Below are 25,024 nucleotides of genomic sequence, written 5' to 3'. Positions count from 1 at the left end.
ATCCCAGCTCACCTGGGCAGGCAGAGGCTGTTCCCATCCCAGCTCACCTGGGCAGGCAGAGGCTGTTCCCATCACAGCTCACCTGGGCAGAGTGGCTGTTCCCATCCCAGCTCACCTGGGCAGGCAGAGGCTGTTCCCATCCCAGCTCACCTGGGCAGAGTGGCTGTTCCCATCCCAGCTCACCTGGGCAGGCAGAGGCCAAGCAGGGGCTCTCCTGTGGGCAGCTGGCCCATGGGACCTTGGCAGCCCAGAAGACTCCCAAGAGGTTTTTCTCAGTGGAGAAACAGTGGATGTTTCCTCTCCACTGTTGCAGTATGTCTCACCCAAATGGGACCCTGCCCTTCCTTGTTAAGATGTATGTACTTGGGGCCACTGCAAAAGCAAAAGAACTTCAAAGTAATAAAAAAATTCCTTCCCAGTCCATGCTGTGGCTTCCAGACAGCAAAGTGATGGCAGAAGGAGAAGGAAATCTATGTGGGACTGGGTGGTTTGTGCTAAGGGGTTCCTGTCCAAGCAGCTTGTGTGAAAGCAGAGGGGATGCAGCAATGGTGAAGCTGAAGGTCCTTCCTGGTTGTGGTCATAGTTCTACATGGACTTGGCTGTTCTTTGTCTTTATTTATCTCAAGGCAATTATCTTAAATGAGAATTGCATTCTAGTTTGTTTGGGTTTTAAAACTTTCTTTTTTCTACAGATTTGAACACTTTCCTTTAAATCCCATTGCTTTGTTCTCATTTGATATTTGATTTAAACACCCTTTGATTTTTAACTGCCTAGGTTCAGAGCTCACTTCATGGTTTTAATATGTAGTGACTGTGAACACTGATTATTTTTGTGACAGCATAAATATGAAAGAGAAAAATCTTCTGTGTGCATACCAAACTTGTTAAAAATTGGTAAACACATTCAAGTCCATAGCAGATATCCTTGACAGATCATCTGTCTTGAAAGATTCATTGCCCCATGTTACTTACAGCTGAAATACTGAGCAGACAGATACCAGTTTAAAAATGTTCAAACTGATATAAAAGGTACCGGCAGCCTGGAGCTTCTCAGCACATGTGGGACAGCAGTTTTCAGGCTGAGATGAAAAAAGCCACATTTAAAGCTATGTGTGGATGCAATTTCACTTCTTCCCAGATCCAGGTCCATGGATGGCCAGCACAGGGGTGGTGTGTCTGGATGAATGGTATAGACCATCCCCTTCCATTTCTCATTTGGATATTATGCAAAAATAAATTTTTAAAAAAAAAATTTCTCTTCAGATCAATATTACATTGCCAAGATAACATTCCTCCAGTGAATGTTAAGATGTAATTACCCTGTAAGGAATGATTCCTATTAAACTTTTAATACACCTCCCTCTAATTGAAATTTAAGCCTTTCGTTGTGGTTGGGTGTCACTAAAGATGTGATTAAACATAAAATATGTATAACACTTAACTCCTTTTGGGATGTTGAGATAGCTTCCACTAAGTAACAAACATGAATAATTTCTTTTGCACTCTGTAAAGTTTTTAAAGCAGCTCAGTTTGGGTCTGGCTTGCACAGATCTCCTTCCCTGGATGTAAGGGAATCTGTCACTAGCTTCGCCCACAGCACCAGGGGATGAGCCTCCTCCAGCTGAAGGAAAAGGTGTAAGAATAGATTGTGAAATAATTTACTGGAGAAACCCTCAGCCCCAAGAACAGCCAATCATGATCTTATGGCTGCCCTGGACAAAAGGAGTCCCAAAGGGGAGCTTTCGGTAGGAAACAAAAATGGTGCAGACCTCATGTAATGCTCTGAGTTTAAAAAGCAACAATTGTGTGAAGAGCCTTTTCCTACAGCATCACAGACAGGGTGGGTGTGGGATTCAGTGCTACACATATCACTTCTGCAGTTTGGGATGCTGAGTTTTATCGTGGGAAAGGGCCAAACCCCATCCTTGTAATCATCCTACAGCCTCACATGCCTCCTGCATTTCTTTCATTCTCTCCCCTCAAACGCTGGGACCATCCATGGTTTAATGCTTCGTTTTCTCTCCCTGCTGCAGCCTTGGTTCAAAGCTAATGTTTGTGCTAATTGCTTTCACCCGACTGTGTTTAAAGTGTGTGAACACAGCAGGAGGGGAGGAGCCATCTGCAGCAAGGACCCAGCTACACTCAAGCCTGAGCATCTCCAACACCAGCAACAAGGCAAGCCGAGAATATGGGCTGCTTCTCAAGTCCCAGAGAATGCTGCAGAGCTGGGTGCTTAAAATAAACCAAATCCCTTGAATTTGGATATAAATATATAGTAATATATTATATATTTATATATACTATATATATTATATAATATGAATATAAATAAACCAAGTCCTTGGACTTATGAAACTCATTTTGTGTGCAAGCTATTGAGAAAACAATCCAGGGGTTTCCTTACCTCTGTTTACAGACCACAGCTTGGCTTCAGCCCAGCCTGCCATGTTCCCTCAGTGCAAACCATGTTTCTGCAAGTTATTCCCAGGGACAGCCACCAACAGATGTAGGGCTCATTTCTTGTGAACATTAACTGGAAACAGTCTGTCTCCAAATCATCTTGGTGGCTTCTGAAGTACCCATCCACAAATCATCATAAACCCAAAAGGAGTCCAGTGAGACCAACAAGCCAAGGACAGAGGACTCGGTGCTCACTCACCTCTCTGTACAGCACAGTCCTGCTGCCACCTCTGATGACACATATATACATTATATATGGGTTCCTCCCACAGATATATATAAACAGCAGGTTTATATATACATGTACAGCATAAAGCAAGTTACAGGTTGGGCCAGACACCATTCCTTTCAGCAGACTGCTGGTTTTGCAGAGTACAGTGACAGGCAGGACCTGTCAGGGTGAGGATGAGGAGGGCTCAGCTCCTGCCCAGCTGTGTTTGATGCTGCTGTGCAGTGCCCTTTCCCTTTCCTTGGCCTCTTTCCAAGCCCCAGGTGAGGGTCACGCTGTTGCTGCACTGATGCTGGAGGAGGGACATCCCAAACCAAGGTGTGCCCATCCCAACCACTGCCCTCCTTCCCCCACCGGCCAAGGACACTGGGAGGGTTCCGAACCTTAGCCAAGAATTCTGGAAAACTGCTGATGTGCCGAGTGAGACAAGCAGCAGGTGCTGGCTGGGTCATGGCACCTCTGCCTTGCACACAGAGACGAAGGTGAGGGTGAATTCAGAGCCCACCCCTGACTCTGGCCTCAGGGCCAGGCTACAGCTCCAGCTGAGATGCACCAGTTGTGAACTTGGGGTGTTATGAGAAGAGACAGGAGGGCAGAATGAGGCAAAACACTGGAAAATTCCTCCTAGTGCCCTCAGGTAGAAAGCCATAGCACTGGCCTCTGCCTTGAACAAACCTGTGGAGGCCTCACGGCAACCACCAGAGCTTCTCCAGGGGAAATGAGCTAAACAGAAAAAAACAGCTTAGCAGAATTGTGGGGACTGTGTGCACAGGAAAGAATTCTAACACACAGGTACTACGAGCAGGGACTGCTGCAAGCAGGGACTTTCTGTGAATGAACAGGAAGGAGTGTGGGAACTCCTAAGAACTGGCACAATCACTCCACCTTATCCCCACATGATGCAGAAACTGAAACAAACATCTCATAAAGGCACATGGCTTCCCAATGTGCCCCAGGGAAAATCTGGGATTATAACCTTCAAAGGAAAATATGAGTTTTCTTGGTCTCAAGCAGGAGAACTACACCAAGCTGCTTCTCAGGGTGACTTAGTCTGGGGCCATGGAGAGAACCCAGAGCCACGTTCTGCAGATGTCATAGGTGTCTTTATCAGCATCCAGAACATGACAGACAGTTGGGATGATCCTGATCTCCACCACTCCAGAGAGTGCTGTCATAGGAATGAACCAATGCACAGAGCTTCAAAGAGAAAATTTTATGGACGCTTTTATACACATACACAAATATTTTAATATAATGGTAACTGAAATGTTATCCATATCCTTAGTACTGTCATAATTAACTAAAAAGATATTTTTTAAAATTTTGTAAAAATGACATATTTTACACATCTTCTATTTACAATTGCAATATGCTTAAATGTTATAAAACATCCACTCTGACCTTTAAAATATATGTATAGTAGGACTTAGTATTAGATATATTATAATTTATAGCAAACGTAGGGTTTGCCGTGTACCTATCTATTCAATGGGAATTTTGTAATCAGCCTGGCTTAATAAAGGCTGCTCAAAACCAAAAATCGACAACCAAAAAGAAAAAGAAAAAAGAGAGGGAATGTGCAAATATTGGGGCAGGCAAAAAAAAAAAAAAATTCTCAAGCTTGCATTTTTTAAAATAACACCGTGAAGACTTCCAATAAATTAAAATCTTAACCCTCAAATCCTTTTCCTGGTATTGTCCATCAACTTAATTTTCAGTACTATTAATCTAAAAGGAAAAAACAGCCTCAACAACAAAGGAGAAACCCCACCCCAGGCAGCAGCTCTTCCCCAGGCTGCAGTCAGGCATCAGGGTTTGCTGGAGTGGCTGCTGCTGGCACCGAGGAGCTGCCTCTATGGACGACTCGGGAATACGTGCGCTCCATCCCTGGATGCTTTGCTGACTCCTCCTTGTAGGCAATCTTTGCAGGAAAAAAAAATAAAAGCAACAGTGAGAGAGATCTGAATGATTTGGGGTCTGAAGTGTTTGTTGTTTAACCAAGGGTTTCCCATTTTCTAATTGTTGCCCAATGATGCCAAGGATCTGACAGAGGAAAGGGACCTTTCCCTGGTAAATGGAATCTGCAGGGATGGGGCTGGGCTGACTTCTGCCAAGCTCCATGGGGTTCCCTGAACTGCACCACTCTCACACAAGTCCCCTAGACATTGCAAACTCCAGGACACCCACCTCAGCACCTCCTGACCGTGCACAGACAGGCCCAGCTCTGCCCACGCTGTCACTTGGGGGTACAGCAGCCCCACAGAGCTGCCCAGGCTGGGCAGCAGGGCTGGACCAAGTGCCAGGCTGAGCCTGGGGGCAGAACTGCAGTTGAACAGCAGTGGCAAAAGCTCTGCCCTGTCCTAAAGAATGAAGATCTTTTTCCTGAAGAAGCTCTTCTAGTCTTGGTAAAAGCTCTTTTTAAATCTGTCATCCTCCATGGGTGCTTTGTGGAAGCATTCAGAGCAGAGACGGGGGATCCCCACTGAACACACAGCACCAGCACTGGAAGAGAAGCCTTCCCCTTGACAAAGCTCCAGGTGGAGCCCTACAGCATCACTGCCAGCTGTCCCTGGCCAGGGCTGCAGCCACCCCTCACCTGGGCAGATCTGAGCAGGGACAGCCTCAGCAGCTTGGGCAGGAGCTGCTCCCACATCATGGGCTGCAGGGAGGGCACTGGGACTTGGGCACGCCCTGGCAGCCACTTTTGCTGCTATTGGAACTTGCTTTTGCTGCCATTGGCACTTGCTTTTGCATCAGGGGGCTCCTGTCCAGCTGCCCCACTGGCCTCCCCAAAGTTCACAACCAGGATCCTAAAGAACAGGCCTCTCAAGACTGCTCATGCACAACACATCACTCATACAGCTTAGATCTTTCTTTAAACTCCCTGGCAAGGGGGTCATTAGAGATGAAATGAAACATACCCAGCAGAAAAATCAGCAAGTGAGGGAAGTATATGACATTAAAAGAAAAAAAAATAGATGTAAGAAAAATGAACATACCACTTTTGGCTATAGTATTGAGGGAAATGTTAGACAGGGAAGAAGAGAAGCTGTATAAGCAAGGACCATGACAGAGCTGTCAGAAAAGAAAAACAAAAAAGAGAAAAACAAAAAAGAGAAAAAACATATGGTGATGAAAAAGTCACTGTCAGTAGGTGAGAAACAAAACTCTCTTGAATACAACAATGGGAAAGATGGCAAATTGTACTGGTGTAAAGCACACAGCACAGATGCAAGAGAGCCTCAAGCCTTCCAACTGTGAGATAAATATTTCAGCCACAGTTTATGGCATGTGATTTCTCTGAGGAAATGCTCTGCTCAGAAGCAGAGAGTTCGTGAGTTCACGGCAAGAGGAGTAGAGTTTTCTCAAAACCCCCCACTGCCCAGATAATGGGGCTGTCACGTTTTAGGCTTCCCCAAAGTATTGTAAGTGGGAGACTGTTTTCAGGGTGGACTTTAAAATTCAGATGATTTTGGTAAAAGAGATGACAATTTTGACTCTTGTTGGCTGAACTCTTTACACATTAGCACTGATTTGTACACATAATTTTGTATTATTTAGTATGAAGAAAACTCAGAGCTCATGGATATAAATACAGGTATGAGCATTTAACAGAACTCTCCAAATGTTTTATGAATGCTGAATCTCAGGGGCTGCTCATGCCTCATTTGAGCTGACCATCCATTTTCCATTCTTGTGGGAAACAGTGGTTCACACAAGAGATATGGTGCTGCCTATGCACACTGACTGATGGTCAAAATAACTTCCATGTGAGATGTATAAATATTGATTAATAAAAAACATCCTTAACACTTACAGACTTAAACAGTGATAAATACTGGTTAGAATCACTGGAAGGCTTGAGGTTCACAAATCTTTATACACCTGAAGAGGAGAGGGGCACAACCCCCAGACCTGCAGCCACCCCTGAGCTCGACCCCATCCAGCAGGCACCAGGCCCCCAAGCAATTGGGAGCTTTACACCCAAGGAAAAACTCACTCAATGCCACAGTAACTACAACAATAGGCAAAAAATTCAGGTCAACCCTTATTCTACTCATATGTGAAGATGAATAATACAGCATGGGGTAATGAAGAGCCATGTAGGCACTGATACCAGTGGTTAAACCAAGTTACTCTGCACCAACAGGGCTTTGGGATGCTACAGGCACCTGGAAATGCAGCACAGCTGCTAGAGAGGAACTATTTATCACATGCAATCTAAGGTAGCCTGCCCATAAACATGCAGAGATATAATTAAACATGGTTTAATTAGCACTTCAGTATGCAAATTGCTCAATATTTAATTTAAACTGACAATATTAAAAAAAAAAATCTGCCTGGACACAGCAGTAGAATAGCTGCAAGTGTGCACTGGAGTCCAATTCAGAATTTTGGGATGCAATTCATATAATGTATATATGCATGCTCATCCTTCTGAAGCTGCTAAATACATGGCATCTATCCTGACAGTGTACTCAAGCATAAAGAAAAAAATTGAAAAATAACCTTCTCTGAAAGCTGACTATAAACAGACACAATAAAGGTATCTCTTGCGGTTGTAAGCTACATCTTAATAGCAATTTAGTGTTTTAATTAAATACAACACAGCTATAGGACAAAGCAAGAAAAGCATAAAGTTTAGACTAGTTTACACTATTTTTCTATGCCTCTAAATCCCAGCCAGCATTTTGCCTCACAAACATTCAGCTTTTCAATATGTAACAAGGCAGAAAACAGACCTTTGTTGATCAGATATAGAATATACTTCCATTAAAAAAAAAAAAAGAGGGGAAGAAACAAAAGCCAAAACGACAAGAAAATAAACTGCAAGGTTTTACTTCTAGTATTTTTCTCTACGGCTTCATTTGTCACTAGAAGACACAATTAGCCCCCCTTATGGAGCCCACCCAGCACCCAAATGGATTTTCTCACCTGTTCATTCATAACTACAGAGAGCTCACTGAGCATGTCCTTGTAGTGAGACTTCATCTCTCCCTGATACTCAAACTGGTCCTCCTTAATGAGGCGCTCGTTGACATCCAGGGCATGGCCACAGGCTTCAGCAAACTGCCTGCAAGCACCAGAACACAAAATCAGTGACACAGCTTTTGCAGGAATGAAAAAACCCATCTATACACACACAGTGCTACATCTCCTCTCCCCCTTGCAAACTGCACCTTGTTGGAAGTGCATTTCAGAACTCATTCTCAGATCAAAAGGAATGTTTTCTGCTAGGGCAACCCAGAACTGCAGTAAATGTTTCTCAGGAGTGACTTGTCAGATAGGGTAAATGCAGATGTAAATGAGGCTGGTTCAAATCAGCTTGATTTCATGTCTTGTCTGCCTGCGCTGTGCAGAGTGTCCTATGTGTTATGTGGGGGGTGAAAACCTTAAAATTCATGTTTACCTGAAGATTTCCTTCAGAAGCTTAACTTGGTTATCAGGATATCTCTTAGCATTTGTCTCTTCAAGAAAAGCTCGAGCATAGGCCATTGGTCCAGCATTTACCTGGGTGAGAAATGCACAGCTCAGGAACAGAGAACAAGCCAATCATTGTTGTTTCTCTTGTGCTCCAGGGCTTGGAGACTGGCCTCAGGCAAGTCGGGCTGTGAGAAGAACATCCCCTCACTCCTTCTGTCACCAGGATGGAAGCTGAGGGGTTTTATTTAGGAAACAGGAGCTGCTCAACCTTGTACAGGCTGCAGACCTGTGCTGCCCTTTTCCAAGCCCCCAGCCAGCTGAGCATCCAGACAATTACATGTTTGTTTGTAGATATTATGATGAGAACACCAGGAATACACGTGCCTGTCACAATCCCAACTTTCCTAAATAGGGAATGACAAAGCAAATCCTAGCAAAACTCCCTTTAAAGAATCCACCTGCTTGTGATGGGTCATATTCTCAAGTGATATGGGACAGTTTTGTTAGAAAAGTCTTATTTGTTATCTAGAGTAGACTTGAATTGAAAGAGCAAAAAAAGTCTGGAATGATGAAAATCAGAATAAAAATTTAGGTACACGCATTGAAAAAAGAGAAAAAAGGCAGCAAATTTTCATTACCTTGACACTGACACTTCCTTGGAGCTTGAGCTGCAGTCGGATCATGTCCACTTCTTCCATTGTGCAAAGCTGATTGAGCTCTGAGACCTTTTTGGACATCTCATCAATGGCCACTTCGATGGGGTTCAGCTCTGTGCTGGTCTGGCTTATGACCTGAATCCTCTTCTTTACATAGGGGAACAAGTGACTGGCTGCTCAAGAGAAAGACAGAGAGAAATGGGTCAGAGAACTCGCCCAACAAGGAAGTGTTTAGGAAAGCAGAGCAATTAAGTCAAAGTATTAACTTTTGACTTTATCAATCTCTTTATTAATCCATAAAAATTAAGTTTTAATCACTGAATGAGTAGAAGTGGCACAGCAGGTCCAAATTGAATTCTGATGTACCCGACACTGGAAGAGCATTTCCTTTTGAGCTCATCAAGGGCTGCAGCCACACTGCACTTGCCCTGGGCCCAGCAGGCTCTGGAGCAGATGCAGTGCAGGTGCCACTCCAGCACAACTGACTTCACCACTCCTCCAGCCATAGCAGAAGCCTTGCTTTCTTCTCAAACTGAAAGTGCTTCAGTTTACACAGGAAGCAAATGAAAACACATGACTTTATCAAACAGGAGGGGGGGGAAAAAAAAAGAAAGAAAAAAAAGAGAAGAAAAGACCATTTCCTTTAGTGAAAAGCACTGAGGTGAGGTAGGTGCCAAAGGGAAAACCAGGGGAGAAGAGGAGTCATCAAATTCCCACCTAATGCCAAAGATGGAGCAGGACAAAGAGTGGTGGGAACTGATGACAGCATGTAATAACCCAGAGAAAATATTCTGCCAGAAGAACAGCCCTCTGTTTTTGCCAGGCAGACCATAACAGACTTTCACTTTCAAGTCCGTGAAACTACCTGCTTCAATGCAGATCTCAAAACGCCTACTGCTGCTCAAGCACTTAAAAAAACCACACACAAGCTGTTCCTCCTTTCTTCTTCTTACAAGCAAAACTGTGTCATGTAACAAGACACCCTCAGACATCAGTGCCTCTGTCCTGGCTTGCCAGAACAAAACTTTTAGGTGACTATGCTTGCACTGTAAGCAGTTTTTTTCATGTTGTCCTTTGGGGGAAGGAGATGCACTGAAGTTAGCAAGGAACTGGATTTTCTGTCACTTGGGAGCCTTTGCTGTGAACATCAGCCTCTCTGCCCATGGCTGCCCATGAGAACAACGCCTCCATCTCAGACAGTTCCTCATACATCAAAATTCAGACATGTCAAGTTTCAGCAGTAGTCTCACAAAGGAGGCTTTTAAAAAGAGAGATTTTAATCATGATTAGAAGCAAAAAATTTCAGTTTAATATGACTCATTAAGAGAAGACATATCTAGTGCTCCTGACATTCCTGCCTTAAAACACTGACTGAAATCTTATGTCTAGCTTAAAAAATATTCTCTATAATGTATCTTACTCCCATTTTGAATAAAATTTTCTGCCTGCAAGTTTTACTCTTAGCAGAACAGACATGCTACTAGGCTTTTTCTTTGAATTGTTTATTATTAAAAGAAAATGGTTCTGAGTGCTAAGCTGCCTCCAGCAGAACCACTCCCAAGTTACATCACTGCAAGAACAGTTAAGATGTCAATTATAGGGAAAAATAAAGCAGCTGAATGAAAATAACTATCCCTAAGCTGGTCAGCAGGTCTGTAAGGAAGACGTGGCCAAGACCCACAGTGAAAAGATGAGTCATCATCCTGCACAACACTCACCTGCAGATGAAACTACCACTAAAACATCATCCTTAAAGCAGTGAAGAGGTACTTTTAACATTCAACCCAAATACTGCCATGGGAGCTGGCAGAGAAATTATTCACCTTTAAAACTCTTTACTTCTAGTCAAGGCCTTTCATGGAACTCAAGGAGTTTGGCAAAGGCACTGTTATGATGCATTAAGTCTGATCTGAGCTAACACTTTTCTGATTGCCCTACATGCTTTGGAAGGTCTCCCAAACTCCATGCATGCCCTTCTCCTCTAAGCATCTGCTTCCAGGCAGCTCAGACCTAAACAAGCTCCAATTTACAGCGTGTCTGTCTCATTGGAGAGCAGGAAATCCAGGACATGCAGAGCTGGAAGCAGGAGCCAGGCATGGCAGAGAGCCAGTGATGGACCCCTGGCCCTTGAGCTGCCCCTGTGGGCTGGGCAAGGCGGGGTGGAGCAGGGGAGCAGACGTACTGGTGAGGATGGTGCGCCTCTTGCACTGCTCCTCCACCCCGCCGTGCTTCTTGCCCGAGAGCGTGAAGGGCGTCTCGAACACGAAGCGGTTGATGTTGTGGTGCATCTCAAAGTCCGTCCTGCGCTCCTCGGCCTCCTTCTCCTCAAAGAAAGGGGTCACGTAGGTCACCTGGATGTAGGCGTATTTGGGGTCCAGGTCTTTGGGGTTCACCTGCAGGAAAACAATAAAATTATGTTAAGTGTGATGAGCTCCCAAGGCATCCATAACATTTTTGATGTGTTTATTTATTTATGGCCATACCGATGAAAACTGAGACTTCCAAATGTAACATTCAGATCATGGATGGATACAAGGGCATTTTACCAAGAGTTCCCTAAGAAGAGTGGCACCTTTGACAATAGCCATTGGCAAAAATGGATGAGAGCTAAACGAGACAGGAAACAACCTGCTTCTGCACTGCAGCAAACATCTGCTTGCTCATCTTGCACCATGCACTCAGGTCTGTCCCTTGTGCAAAACCACACGTCTTTCATACCTTGTTGGAATCCTGGATGATCTTCACGTTATCTATTCCAAACTTGTCTGCATAAAGTTTCATCAGCCTTTGAGAGATCTCAGACAAGCCAGTTAATTTGGGCTCTTTATAGATATACTCTTTACCTTCCTCTTCTTCAAAAAAGCCCTGTTTAGAAAGGAACAAAAGGATACAGTGAATATAACAGCCATGGCCAAACCTAAATGAGGTGCTTACATCAGGAATCAAAGTTGCCTGTATACCCACCAGGGCGTCCAGCAGGCCCCTTCCAGCACCTAAGTGAAAAGCTTACCTCTGTCCACTCCTAGCAGACATGTGCCCAGAGGTCACTGTTTATACTGGTCTGCAATCTCCAAAGTTACCCAGGAAAAGATTTATTCACTTAAGAGACTGAGCAGCTTAAAAAGTTAAAGGCCTTTCTTGAAAATGATGATGTGTGTACGATGAAAAAAACCCTCATGGATTAAAAACTAGAATTAAAAATTCTTTAAATCTTAATAATTTGGTTCAATTAACAGCTGTTTGCTAGACACTAAGCCAGCTGGGTTGTGTGCAGCATGTCACCTCCAGAGCATCCTCTGGGAGCCACGTGTGCAGGCACAGCTGGGCACTGCTGCCCATGGCCTTGGCATTGGAGCACCTGGGAACCAGCCTGCATCTCCTCAGGGCAGCTGAAGAGAAACTCTGGTGGGCACCTTGAAAGGCCACATAGAACTGCAGCACTTGCAGAGACAATTAGCAAATTATTCACGTTTGAAGAGAGAAAGAAAAACAACAAATAGACGCACAGACCGTGTTCCTTTGCAACAAAGGTACAGTCTTGTTAGGTCATTATTTAATACACTGGATGGACTTGGCAGAGCTTGAATAAAAGGGTCCACTAAGAGCTGAACATGAATCTGTCAGGCTTCAGAAGAAATACACACCTCTGAAAGTTAACAGAGCATTGCATCACCTGCAGGTGAGACACAGCTGCCCCAAGATGAACATGTACATCAGCGCTGCAGGAGCACTCTCCCAGCTGGGCAGAAAGCAGGAGGTGCCCCTTTAACAAGGACTGCATTTGTCCCAGTGCCATGGTCGGCACCAGCCCCCTCCCGGGGTGTCATGTGCAGTTGGTGATGGGCACCACTGCAGCTACACTCACAGCCTCCTCTTTTCACCTTAGTGCACAGTGAGCCAGAGGAAAACACCTGAAGCTGCAGGGAGAGGGGGAAAGGCAGACAGCACTAGTGATGTCAGACCCAAGGCCCTTTGGACTTCACATGATGTGGCTTGGATTGCCAATTCTACAATAAGCCTAAGCAAACTGCTATCTGCAGAAAAACAGAGAAGCAGAAATTAATGAAGGCAAGAGATATCTCCAAAATCTATTCAGAAGGTACTCATGCAAAATCCAGCTTTTTTATCTGGAAGTGTTTCAACTTTGCCCTCTAAAATTATTGATTAGGCAAATCTTCACCAAAACCAAACAGAATTAAAATAAAATAAGCTATGAATTTCATTGCTTCTTTAGGACCCCCCAAGATTTATTTCAATGGGGATTAACAAATATGTGTATCTCTGGCTTCTCCTCCAGTGAGGACAAGGGGCAATAAAATTGTCTTTGAATTTGGCAAGTGTCAGGAGTGCTGTGCACATTACTGGAAACCAATAACTAATAGCTGCAAGAGCAGCTCATCTGACAGCATCTTCTTCAGTCTCACAGGAACCTTCTAACATTGCATGATTTTTAACAACATTATCAATTAAATTCCATAGGCATATGAAGACATTCACAGGTAATTAGAGAAAAAAACTAAAGCTCCAAAGCTGCTATCCTACAAACATCTGTTGAGCTGGGCAGGCAATTGACTTCCTATTGATTACACTGAGAAAATATCTACAGGATCATAATCTGGTTTCTGATCTTGTTTCCATTGAATCAAAACTGCTTTATGTGGCAAAACTCCATCAGTTTGATGCAATCATACTTAAACATACTACTATGTACTGTTTCTGTCAAAAGATATCTGCTTTCTGTTACTATTCAGTGTTTTCAACAAAATCCCTCCTGTTTTCCAAAATGATCACATAACAAGCTAGAATGTAGTTTATGCTCTTAAACCCTGATTCTGTGTATGCTGGAACAGAGTGCTTACATGTAAGTGCCAAATCTCTGCTGATGCTGCATGGCACACTGAGATGATATCTCTGTTAATTGTTTTACTTAAAAAAAATACCTGAAAACAAAAAACTAACAGATTTAGTCTTATCTCTAATGCAAGAGACATCATTTAAGGACATATTCCCTACAGCTGACAAGTGACAAGCAGAAGTTAACTGTGAGCTATAAATAATCATGTCTGCCATATGCTATATGTCTGGCAAAGACTATTAAAAGTAAGATTAAATACTTTTCAGAAGCCAAATATCCTCCAATTTCAGGATTTTAAAATATTAAGCAGCCAAGGTTACATTATCAATGCATTTCCCTGGATTATTTCCATCCTGGCTGGTTTGGTCCTGCAAGGACAATGCAGCCTCACAGATGAAAATTGTGACAGGGAGCAGCTGATGGTGATGGAAGGCACATGACCCCTGAACAGCAGGTTACTGGTTTCCACTGAGCTCTGATGCTCTGAGAGACAAGTTTTGAGCCAGGCCTATCACTGTGGGAGCTCTGATAAGGCCCTTCCTCATCCTCACACCCCTCCAGACACAGCCTTGGAGCTCACAGACTTTTCTCTGCCCTTTGGTGAAAGGTGCTGAGGTAAAGCCTTCTGCTTGACCTGCCAGGAATTGGCATCTAATGGTTCTTTCCCTGTCTCACCCCACAGTAAGTGATTGTAATCACTGTGAAACTCTGCCCTCCAGCTTCTCCAGCTCCTTGTACACACAGCAGAACAAACCCCAGCTCTGCCTTTGCCTGACACTGCTCTGAAAAACAGCTCTTGAATGTCTTTGCTTATCAGCACAATATGAGTTCTCAGGTATTCAGTACATTTATCAGGATTTTTTTGGCTCTTAATTCAAGAAAAATACTGATTTCTCAAACACTCATCTGTGAGTAAACTCATATGCACTGGCTAGAGTGGTCACTTGGGGGTGCAATGAGACATTGTCATCAAAGGCCTTTAACAGAAAGTGCAGTCTAAACCAGCAGCTGCCCTGAGATCCAGCTCCCTGAGCTGGGAAACAAATCTTGCTGGTGAAAACAGATGACTGTGTCCCCCCTGAGGATCATATTAATTCAAACCATCCCTGCACAGGGTCCCTGAAGCAATGCAGTAACCAAATTCTGCCTTTGCATGAAGAACAGTTTTCAGGTGCAGCAGCCGATCTTCCTCCACTAAGAACCCCCAGTATTCTCCCTCCCAGTATTAATCTTTTGTTCTTTAATCTGCTTTCCCTGCAGCTTTTGTTTCAGTTAAGGAACAGCAGCCACATCTCATCTCTCCTGCAAAGGGCAAGGGGAAAGCAATGCCTGTTGCCTTTAGAGCCCATGACTGGGGGGAACAGACAGAGGAAGACACAGCTGTGACACAGTCATACCCTTTAGAGCACTAAAGCTGTTTAAATGAAGTTGTCCTTGTGGCACTGGCACCTGGGAAGTCATTGCACTGTTACAGAGATGCTAACCCAGAAGTGCTGTAGCTAAATTACCCCGCGGGAGAGCCACTGGCTCTAGGAGAGCACTGCTGTCATTTTGAGGAAGGCCAGGCATAAGGAAAACTCTGCCCTTCCTCAGGTGCAGCTCCTTGCATTTGGCAAATTCAGCTTTGCTAATCTGTCCAGAGAGCCAGGACCTGCCATTCCCCCTGAATTTCATTTGCTTGCTCCTACAGGGACTGCCAGGACCTTGGCCATGGCCATGACCTGCCCAGAGTGCTCCAGTGGCCACTGCCATGAGCTCAGACTGACCCAGCAGCCCTGCCCTTGGGAGCTGCAGTGCAGGCCAGCAAAGCAGGCTTGCATTCAAACAGCATTAATGCTACCCCAGGAAATGCAACAGAGGAAGAGGGGCTCCAATCCCACTCCCAGTGGAGCTGGGAGGAGCTTCCATTGAGATGAGATGAAGCAGCATTGGGCCCCACAGTGCACACACAACATGATGACAGGTATAACTCAGTAGTTCAGGTAACTGAACAAACAAAAGTTAGTTTGCAGGATGCAACAATGAATGCAGCAATGTTATTTTATCTGCCATGAACCAAAGAATCGAGAGCACAGGAAAATTAATGTCAATTAACAGTAGAGGGAAGGATGAAGGATGTGTGAGGAGAATTAAACAAAACATGCAACAGAACTAGACTTACCACAGCCTTGAATAAGATCAAAAGGAGAAAAGAGCAAATTTCTGCATTAAAATCTAATTAGCAAACAGAATGATTCACATCAATCTGTTGTTTACACACTTTATATTTTAGAGCACAGGAAATTTTATGCTTGCCAAAACCAGGACTAAAAGGAACATGCTGGATTGCTACACTGGTTTGTGGTGGAAGAAAGCACAAAATAATGCTTCAAGGGTGCTGAAGCACAGCAGAGGGAATAATGCTACTCTACAGTACATTGCACAGAACCAGAGGTAGCCTGGAAGCAAAAGGCAGTCAGTGAAAAACACAACAAAGCATCTACTGCAAATACTGCTCTGCTTTGAGATCTGTTGGAGGAGAGTGCCATTTATCAAAGATGCCTTATCTGGTTCTACTTATGTTGTAGCTTGAAAAACCTGCCCTGCCCCAGTCTCAGCTTTGCTTTATGAAGTCAAGAACTAAAGCTGACACAGAAGTCTGGTCTCTAATACACCCTAAATCCACAGCAGTGGTTTGCACAGAGGCAATGGGGTGCTCTCTGCTGACTAGAATCCTGCTGGGAGTCTGACCCATGAGGCAGCTTTACCCTGGGATTCACCACCAAGTGCTTCCCTGAACTCTCTCAGGAACAGGTCTGAAATGTGACTGTGGGGACAGAAGAGCCCAGGCTCACTTACCTGCCCATAAAATGCCACCCTGTAGTATCTGCCAAAGAGGCGTTTCTCAGAGTTCACCACCTCTGCAACCTTCAGGTAGGAGCGGTGGATGTCGTAGTACAGGTCAGACAGTTTCTGCATGGACAGACAGACAGAGGGAGGTGAGGGCATGCCAGCACCTTGGGAAATGCCACCACAGCTCTGCACAGCTGTGCTTGCCTTAGCTGGCTTCCCAAACCTTTGCAAAGACGGCTGGAAGTGCTAAGGGGACAGTTTAACCTGTTAGCAGTCATTAAAAATTCACTGCAACACTTGTGTCATCTTCTGGGGGTTTTGTGCCAGTGGAGCCTTTGTGTGCAGGCTCACAGAGAACCATCCCACCACCAGACAGTGCTGCTGACCTGCCAAGGGGGCAGAGAACACAAGTGCTGTTTGTGCAGGTGAGAACAAGGTGCCAACTACCCCAGTCAGCTCCCAGCCCCACACAAAGACGTGCTTTCCACAGTTACCGCTGAACAGCACTTTCTCAGGATAGTGAACCAAAATTTCAGCTAACATCTGAATATCTGCTTCCTTAACATACAGCCTATTGCTACCTACCACTTTGTGTCTCTTTCAATTTAACCCCAGAAAAATCAGTAAATGCAATTATCATCTGGCTATCCATTATGTATTGAAATTGCCAAGTAAATAAGAAACTAAGAAACCCTGAAATTGTGAAGAAATCATGCAATTTGTCAGCATTTTCTGAACTTAAATGCAATGCAAATATGCTCTTGGTTTAAAACCCATGTAAAAAATCATAGCCGCTGGCTAAGAAAAGATGTTTATTTGAAAGTTTTTTTACAGTTACTGCTGCATTGATGCTGAAAAGAGGCAGGAAAGACAAAAATGTTTTTATTTTCTCACAGCACAAAACATTAAAAGGAGGAATTACAGACAGGAAGAAAGAAAACATTCCTTTTAAAGAAAGCACATTTTTTCCCTAAAGGTTTTGATCTTTACTGTTGCCTTAGGATAATTGAAAAGACCCAAACCAAACACCCACTTACTTTAAAGTCCCTCTGCTTTTCACAAACAGCAATGATGGGCTTGTTGACCTCAGCAATAAGCTCATATCTCTCAGATTTCCAGAGGTAGTCAACACACAACTCCAGCTGTTCCACAAGGATATTCTGCAATTTCACAAACGCAAATAGTTCAGTGACTTGACAGCTGGTGGCATTTAATTAATAGCAATGCAGCAAAAGCACATACACACTACTTCATTTTTATTCTGGAACTTTTATATTAAAGTTTATTGCAATTGCACAATGTTTAATCAAGTATTGGTGACATGGCTCTTCTTTAGTAAAAAAAATCCTGAAATAACAGTAACATGAAAATACTTGAATAGTTGACATCTCATGCAGAATAATGGGTTTGCTTCATGGCCTTCCCCTGCCCTGACGTTCAGCTCTGGTACTTTATGCTCTCCTTAGCTAAACATCACTGCAACAGCTGCGACGTTTCACTCAAAAGCTGTGTGCCTTTTAACACTGCCCGAGTACACTCACTCTAATTTGCTGCAACATGCACAGGATTCCACTAGAAACAACATTCTGTTAATACAGAACAGGTATATAAATGTTAACATTGCTGACCTCATTATAGGGAGTATCTTGCATCCCAGAGTCTTCCTTCATAGCACCTTCTTCTTTAATGTTGGGGGTGATGCTCAGAAAAGCAGGCCATCCCATGGAAAACAAGCCTTGAAGTGCAAGTCACAAGAAAGGCTGTTAATGACTCAGTGACCAGATACTTCAAGAAGTTACTAGATGCCATTAAAACAGAGCTGATGAGTTAATTTCTTTTGCAGCCCAAGTAATGAGAAGCACAAATGGAGCTGATGGAATTTATAAGACTATTCCACATTTTCCTCATTGATATAAATTCACTTCTCCAGGCAAAGGGGAATGCCAGCATTCTCCTGATGCAGTGTTATTCCTCTCTTTGGCACTTTGGTTCCTGAGCTCTAAGTGCAGGCAGCCCTGGCAAAGCTGCATGTGCAACACTCCTTTGTGCACAGGAATGACCCTGGCAGGCTGAGGTGACACAACTCACACTTGGGGAACCTGCAGGTGTCCCCCCTGTCAGTCCCCAGGACTGCTCATCCCAGGAGAGGCGGCTCCAGGACACTGGCAGTGGCTTTCCTGTCCTGCCTGGCTCAGCAGTCACAGCCAAGGGACTCCCCTGCAGAAAGCTATGGCTGGTGGCTCCAGCTGCGGATGGAAAGGCTCATAAGCAATAAAACTGAGCTTAAATCAAGTATTTGCTAAGCTGAGGCCTTCAGTACCGTGGCTGCAGCAGAAACAACTTGCACAGGCATCACACTTTACAGGTCAGCAAGGATCTGCCCTGCAAGGATTTTACCACTGCTCTGGAGTGGAGAAGGTAAAGCTGCCAGGGGAAGTGACAAACTCCTGACAAAGCCCATGCTTAATTTAACAGTAGGAAAATTCTACTATGGCTCAATTAAAAAAGCTAAGCCATAGTCACTGAGATGGGAGTCTCCATTCTCTCTCAAGTTTTGAAAACTGTTTAAGTACAGGTTTAAAATCATCCAGGTTCTTCACTCCAGCCACTATAATCTTTATTCAGACAAATTCTTTTACCACTGCTGAACTGCCCCACAACTATTGCTCTTCACAGAAAGCTTCCTTCTAACAGGATGCATTTTTTCATCTTGTCCACAGACACTTCCAAATGTACTGAAGGACTACAGTCTTTCCATGTTTTCTCTTCCCTAGATATTTGCCCTTGACCCTGGAAATTGCTCTTTGTGGAAATTACTAAAATATCTCATGCTGAGAATTACTATGAAATACAGATATTATAAACTAAATAACCATTGGCATAGAAGCATTAAAAAATATAAGCCTGCACTTTATTTTTAAATAAGCATCATAGATTTAAAAAAACCCCCTTTATCTATACTAAGTTACATATGGACAACCAGATATTAATTCCACCCCCCTGCCCTCCCAGCTTTGGACAGCCAAGGAATTGGACATGGATTTGCATGCTAAACACCAATTGACCCAAGAGGGATTTTCCTGCTGCAAAAGCCCATAACCAGAGACATTCTGAGCAATCCATCAAATCAGCCAAAGAGCATCAGCAAAGGAACTCATGATGTTTCCAACATCGTTTTCTATAACAGCCTTCAACATGCACTAGAAACAAGTTTGATTTGGTTGATATTTTTCCAGATCAGTTGGAAACCAGCAGTTTGATCTCCTAATCATGTTATTTGACCCACAAACAGGCATGGTTAGAGCACTCACTTCCTCCATTGTGAGTTGTTAGTAACACATTACTATCAGAGACTTGAGCATCTTCCAGGAGCATACGTGAGGTACAAATCTTTTCCATTTTCCAGTAACCTATGATATTGTAAGATGGTATTAGTATACTGCTACTGGTATGTGTTAATACATGCATATTTAATAACAACAGACTGACAAGTGAAGCATTCTCCATTAGCACTAGCTTGCTAAACATTTAACTAAACCTCCTTACACAAAATACACTTTCACTGTTCCAGATTAAGACTAGGATTTATGATATATTTCAAAAATAAAACATTGGGAAGAATTCAAGCTGTTTTAAGAATACTTTATATATAAGGAAGGAAAGCAGGATAGCAAAAAATTATTTTGAGTAATAATATCTATGGATATACAGTTGGTTTTGGATATGTTGATCTTACCTTTTCTCTTCAGGTACTCTGCAATGAGAGCAGCAATATGAATATAGCACATAGCAGCCTGTAATGAGAGAGCAACATATATGGATATGTTAAAGTTCCCAGAATTACAACATACATGTGATAAGGAGCATTTACTTTCAGCACTGCCAAATCATGAGGCAGAAAAGGGAAGACAAAAGTAATCAAAGAAAATAAAGGATTAAATGATGAAATCCTCCTCAAGTGTAAATTTCACAATAAATGCATGGATTTTCTCAAGAAACCATTAAGATGACTTAGTAAATAAGGTATTCCTGCGTTATGTAGTGGAATTTTGCATCACCCATTTAGTCTTTGATGAACATGACAGCACCTTATAAGCAAAGCTCCTCTCCTGGGCCATCGTGGGAGAAGAAAATCCTTTCTATGGGTTACTCACTGCCCATGACCTCCTCTACACCACAGCTACCATGCCTGTTAGGGGTAGGCAGCAGAGTGACACTGCCCTCAGCTTCCCTGTCAGACAGTTTCAGGTCTTGCTCCAGCATGTATCAGGCACTCACGGTCAGGCAAGCTGAGATAAGCAGATCACATCCCCAGGTGTTTTCGAACCTCAACTCCTCTGATTTCCAATATATGAGAGACACTGTATGATTCCTTTAACTCACTACTGCTGTCAGTGTTCCCAAGCTCTTTCATCAGAACAGCTCAGCCTAAAGACAGATGGATTTCCTATTAATTTATTCACATTACCTCTGACAAATCTCCATTTCTTGCATGAATCTTGGCCATGCTTTCGAGCCACGTCCTGCGTAGCTCAGGGGTGCTGGCATAGGAATTGGCCAGGCTGTACTGCAGGTCCACCAGCATCTCAGGGTCCTTCTCGTGCTCCTTCATCTGAGCTGTGGCCATCAGAACCGTCCTGATGCGCTTGGTCAGATCCTTCACCTCTGCTGGGAAATTAACGTTCTTTGGGAAAGATAAGCAATGCATCACTGAAACCATCCACAGAGCCCCATGCTGCAGCCCCAAACAAGACAAAGTTCTGCTTACAGAGGGCCTCCATCCCCTCCCTAGCTGGGCAGGTTTTGGAGCAGTCACAGTCCCAGAGCAGGCACACATTGCACACAAACCCTGGGTGCTTTTTCCTGATGTCTCACAGCACTGTAAGATGGCCCAAGTCAGTCACCAGTTCCACTGCCATGTGCAATAGCCCTGCTGAAGTCAGGGAACTGGAACAGGTGCTCCTCAATTGCTTACTGGGTCCAGAACTGGATCCTTGCACACTTCCCTCTGAGCAACAGCACCATGTGCTATAGATAGTCCTGCTTAACTACACTCCCAGCATGTTTCACCATGGGAATAAAGCACAAGTCTGGCTCCTGACCTTCTCACACTGTGCTAGATTAAAACAGAGTCCTTATATTACTCACACCAGCTGTTCTCTTAGCTCAGTGCTTCAGATTTTCTTTTTCAGACAAGCAGTGAAACACATTTGTTTTCAAACTTAATTCCATCCTTTTTTTTGTTTAAAAGCAAAACATTCAGAAAAAGTAAATGAAATTAAATACTCCCTCCTCTATGTCACACAGAGATAAGCAAGTCACTGAATCAGTGTGACTGTCTGTAGTGCTGTGAAATCAAAGCTGGACTTCAAAAACAAATAGAATTGTAATGACATCTTATCAGATAACACACTGAATTACTTCTGCTAACTATCTACCAACTTTCTTATGCTAACTTTATTATTAGTCTCTGTGGAAATACCCTAAAGTCACCTTCAGAGAAGAACAACACCCCCAAAGTATAAAACTGAAAATGCACATTGATATGTGTTTGGACAAGAATTGTAAAAATTAAAAACCAGAATAATTTTTCAACAATTTTTGTACAGACAATAACTATAATAGCAATGGTAACTTGTCTAAGAACCAAGTCTATCTTCAGTGAGCTAGCAAGGTCTTACAAAACCCAACTGTTGTGCTTGATTTTGCTAGACATTTAGTGAACAGAGGAAAGGAAGGAATTGTAGACTAAAAGTGGTTTGTTAATATAATTTTCAAATAAAAATATTTTTGTTTAAATATTATTTTCAGTTATTCAGCTTCAGAGTCACAACAACACCTTCATGAACTTCAGACTGCCTGAGAAAGGCACACTATGAATGCATAAATCACTGGCTAATAGAGGCAACAATTTTATTTACTGAAACACTTGCTCCTGTGAAATTGTTGACCTTTTGCAAGAGGGAGTGATTGACAAAAAATGTTTCTTACTTTCATCTGCTTGTCTCCATTAGCAAAATTATTTATAATTGCGAGCGAATGCTGAAATCGAGATCCGCCAATCCCCGCATCCGCTATCAGCTGGCTCACTGCCTTGATGAGCTGCACAGGGAGCAAACACAGGATGCAATTAGCAAAGAAATCAAGAGTTTCACAAGAGTTTTTAACCCCTGTTTTAGTATGACTCGATGTACTTGTAATTTCATACAGTGTAATTTCATACCTGCCTTATGAAGGTAAAATGTGCAAAGGCAAGGACTGTGAGTATCTTTCAAAATTTTGTAGTTGCTCACATTTTGCAGTGTAAATATGTTATTACTTTACACGTCTGTTCCTGTACTGTCAGATTCTGTTTAGTTCCTTCATCAGCTGTGCTCCAACTGCTGCAAGCAACACGTGAGTCAAGAATAGCCATTAATCTGGCAACGCAGGTACACTCACAGCTGCTGTCTCTCCCTGGAGCAGAGCTGAGCAGCACAAGAACAGCAGAGAATCCAGTCCAACTTCAGACTTGGCAGGAAAATCAAGCTGCCACAGAGAATTGCCTGTCTGAGGACTGCAAAAGGATTGCCTTGCTTCAATGCATAAAAAAATAATAATGATAAACACTAATGCACATCAGTTAAATATTGATCTCACACTTCACTTACCTGTAGATGGGACCTGACTATTGATTTCTGCTTGTTAAATTCAAAGTTCTTCCTCATGAAAAAATAAAGAAGAGCAGATGCTTCTGTCTGAGTTGAACGTGACCTATGGTTGCAGCACTTCAGGATTTCATAGCAGAGGGAACCACAGAGATCTGCTTGTCCTTGAAAGAATGCTGATGGGAACTATTGAAAAAAATGTGTGAACATGTTTAGTACTACTCTCAGGTCTTGGTGAAATTACTCTGAGTTAACAATTTTTTTTTAACCTTTCAGTAACTCTGCCACAGTTTTTCATACCAGGGTTTAAACCAAGCATAATCCCACACTCAAATGAAGATTAATTAAGAGCTATACTCAGATTTTCCTGCAAACACTGTATGCCATCAAAGTGGCCTCTAGGAAGCCCAGAGAGCAGCTGGCACACAGCAAGCAGCAAGGAATCTGCCAGAAATGCACAACAGCTAACCAGGAAAAGCAGGGGGAGTTCTTCACAGGAATTAAAGCTGTTCAGAGAAGGAAAATACTTTGAGAGCAAGGTCAGTGAACTTCCAGAGGTCAAGGGGTTGAAGAGCAGGGGACAAGAGAGGAGGGTTCTCCAAACCATACCCACTGTCAGCAGCAGGGTGAATGTAACAGAATGAGGGAGGAGAGGTGGAAATGCACACATGGGCTACAGATCTTAATTACTGCCTGAGGGGTTCTGCTGCAGGAACCACAACAGATCCCTGCTCCCACAGAACCATGAAGGGAGAATTCAATCCCAAAAGCTACAGGATAAACGAGAAGGGCAATTCTGGATTTTTATTCATTTTCCCCATTGCATAGAGTTCTTCTATTCCCAGCTGTCTGGGATGTCATTTAAAGCTGTCTGTGGATGGTTTACTTCATATTTCCCCCATGTCCTCCAGCTGCACTACTGGGAGAAGCATGATTTCCTCTTCTTTCCCCTGAGACAACAACCACAGGGAGGCCACATGCTGTAAACTCAGCTACACTCTTGTGTGTCGTAGAAACACTTAGGAACCCAGGCCAGCCTTGCTTATTGTCACTTCCCCAGAGCAATTGTTATGTGAGCCCTGCATTCTGGTTGGTTTCCAGAGGATCTCATCTAGCTCTGAGACTTGGAAATTGTGCAGCCTTGGCAGCTGCCACCAAGTGCCTAATTGACCATGCCAATTTACACAAATGCAAGGCAAGCAAAGAAACAGTTTGACACATATCCATACTCTTTCCTGTGTTTAAAACCAGGTATTTGTAGAACTGGATTAGTGTGGATGAACTTTTGGTGAAATGAATGGAATACTCTCCTGCTGGTTCCTCTGAGGACAGCAAGAACCATTCACTGGTGCATTCTGCAAACCAGGTATCTGCCACAAAGACCACAGACCTCCAGGGTTTCAAGCTTTCTTCCATAGGTGGTAAAAGCAGGAAAGGCAATGGATAAACCACAGAGCTGGACATCACTCATCTACTTACATTAAAACTTTCACCCTCTTAACAAATTTTTCAATTTCAGAACAGAAGTGTTTTTTCAGACATTGTGAACTTCTTTTAATCAGCGATAAATCAGACTGTCTTTGTCAGGAATAAGTATTAATAAAGTACATTCAGAACTCTTGCCAAGTGTCCAGTTGTCCCCAAGCTGTACTTGCTGTAACACATTGCCAGGCATGAATAAACCCAGAGTTACCTTGCCCACAAACAGCCGGAGAGCAGCAAAGACGTGTTTGAGAGCTGCTGCTGACTGGTTGATTTGCAAAAAGAGCATGTGTGTGTCAAAGACCTTCTTCATCAACACATTCTGGCAGTCAGATTGCTGGAGCTGCCTCTGAAAAGTTCACAGACAAGACAGGACATTGTGGTTATTAGAGTGAATAAACAGGAGAAGGATCTGCTGGACATTACCTGGGAGTGCCTT

General features: G+C 43.4%; 1 protein-coding gene across 1 annotated transcript in view; it reads right to left on the bottom strand.

Moving 5' to 3' along the window:
* Positions 1-3,887: 3,887 nt before the first annotated feature.
* The window catches only part of DOCK10 (dedicator of cytokinesis 10), a 142,271-nt gene continuing 121,134 nt past the window's right edge, over positions 3,888-25,024 (bottom strand). Inside the window, exons 42-56 of the mRNA XM_059479113.1 lie at positions 24,797-24,934; positions 23,107-23,289; positions 22,448-22,558; positions 20,925-21,140; positions 20,193-20,250; positions 19,768-19,866; positions 18,085-18,191; positions 17,494-17,616; positions 16,463-16,576; positions 11,488-11,634; positions 10,952-11,162; positions 8,752-8,942; positions 8,100-8,200; positions 7,625-7,763; positions 3,888-4,610 (exon numbers count right to left, since the gene is read on the bottom strand). Coding sequence (XP_059335096.1) covers positions 4,491-4,610; positions 7,625-7,763; positions 8,100-8,200; positions 8,752-8,942; positions 10,952-11,162; positions 11,488-11,634; positions 16,463-16,576; positions 17,494-17,616; positions 18,085-18,191; positions 19,768-19,866; positions 20,193-20,250; positions 20,925-21,140; positions 22,448-22,558; positions 23,107-23,289; positions 24,797-24,934 — 2,058 coding nt within the window. The 3' untranslated portion in view covers positions 3,888-4,490. The remainder of the gene's footprint in view (positions 4,611-7,624; positions 7,764-8,099; positions 8,201-8,751; positions 8,943-10,951; positions 11,163-11,487; positions 11,635-16,462; positions 16,577-17,493; positions 17,617-18,084; positions 18,192-19,767; positions 19,867-20,192; positions 20,251-20,924; positions 21,141-22,447; positions 22,559-23,106; positions 23,290-24,796; positions 24,935-25,024) is intronic.

Source organism: Ammospiza nelsoni, chromosome 10, assembly GCF_027579445.1.
Source record: "Ammospiza nelsoni isolate bAmmNel1 chromosome 10, bAmmNel1.pri, whole genome shotgun sequence".
Classification (NCBI taxonomy): Eukaryota; Metazoa; Chordata; class Aves; order Passeriformes; family Passerellidae; genus Ammospiza; species Ammospiza nelsoni.
This window is presented reverse-complemented; position numbering and strand designations above follow the sequence as displayed.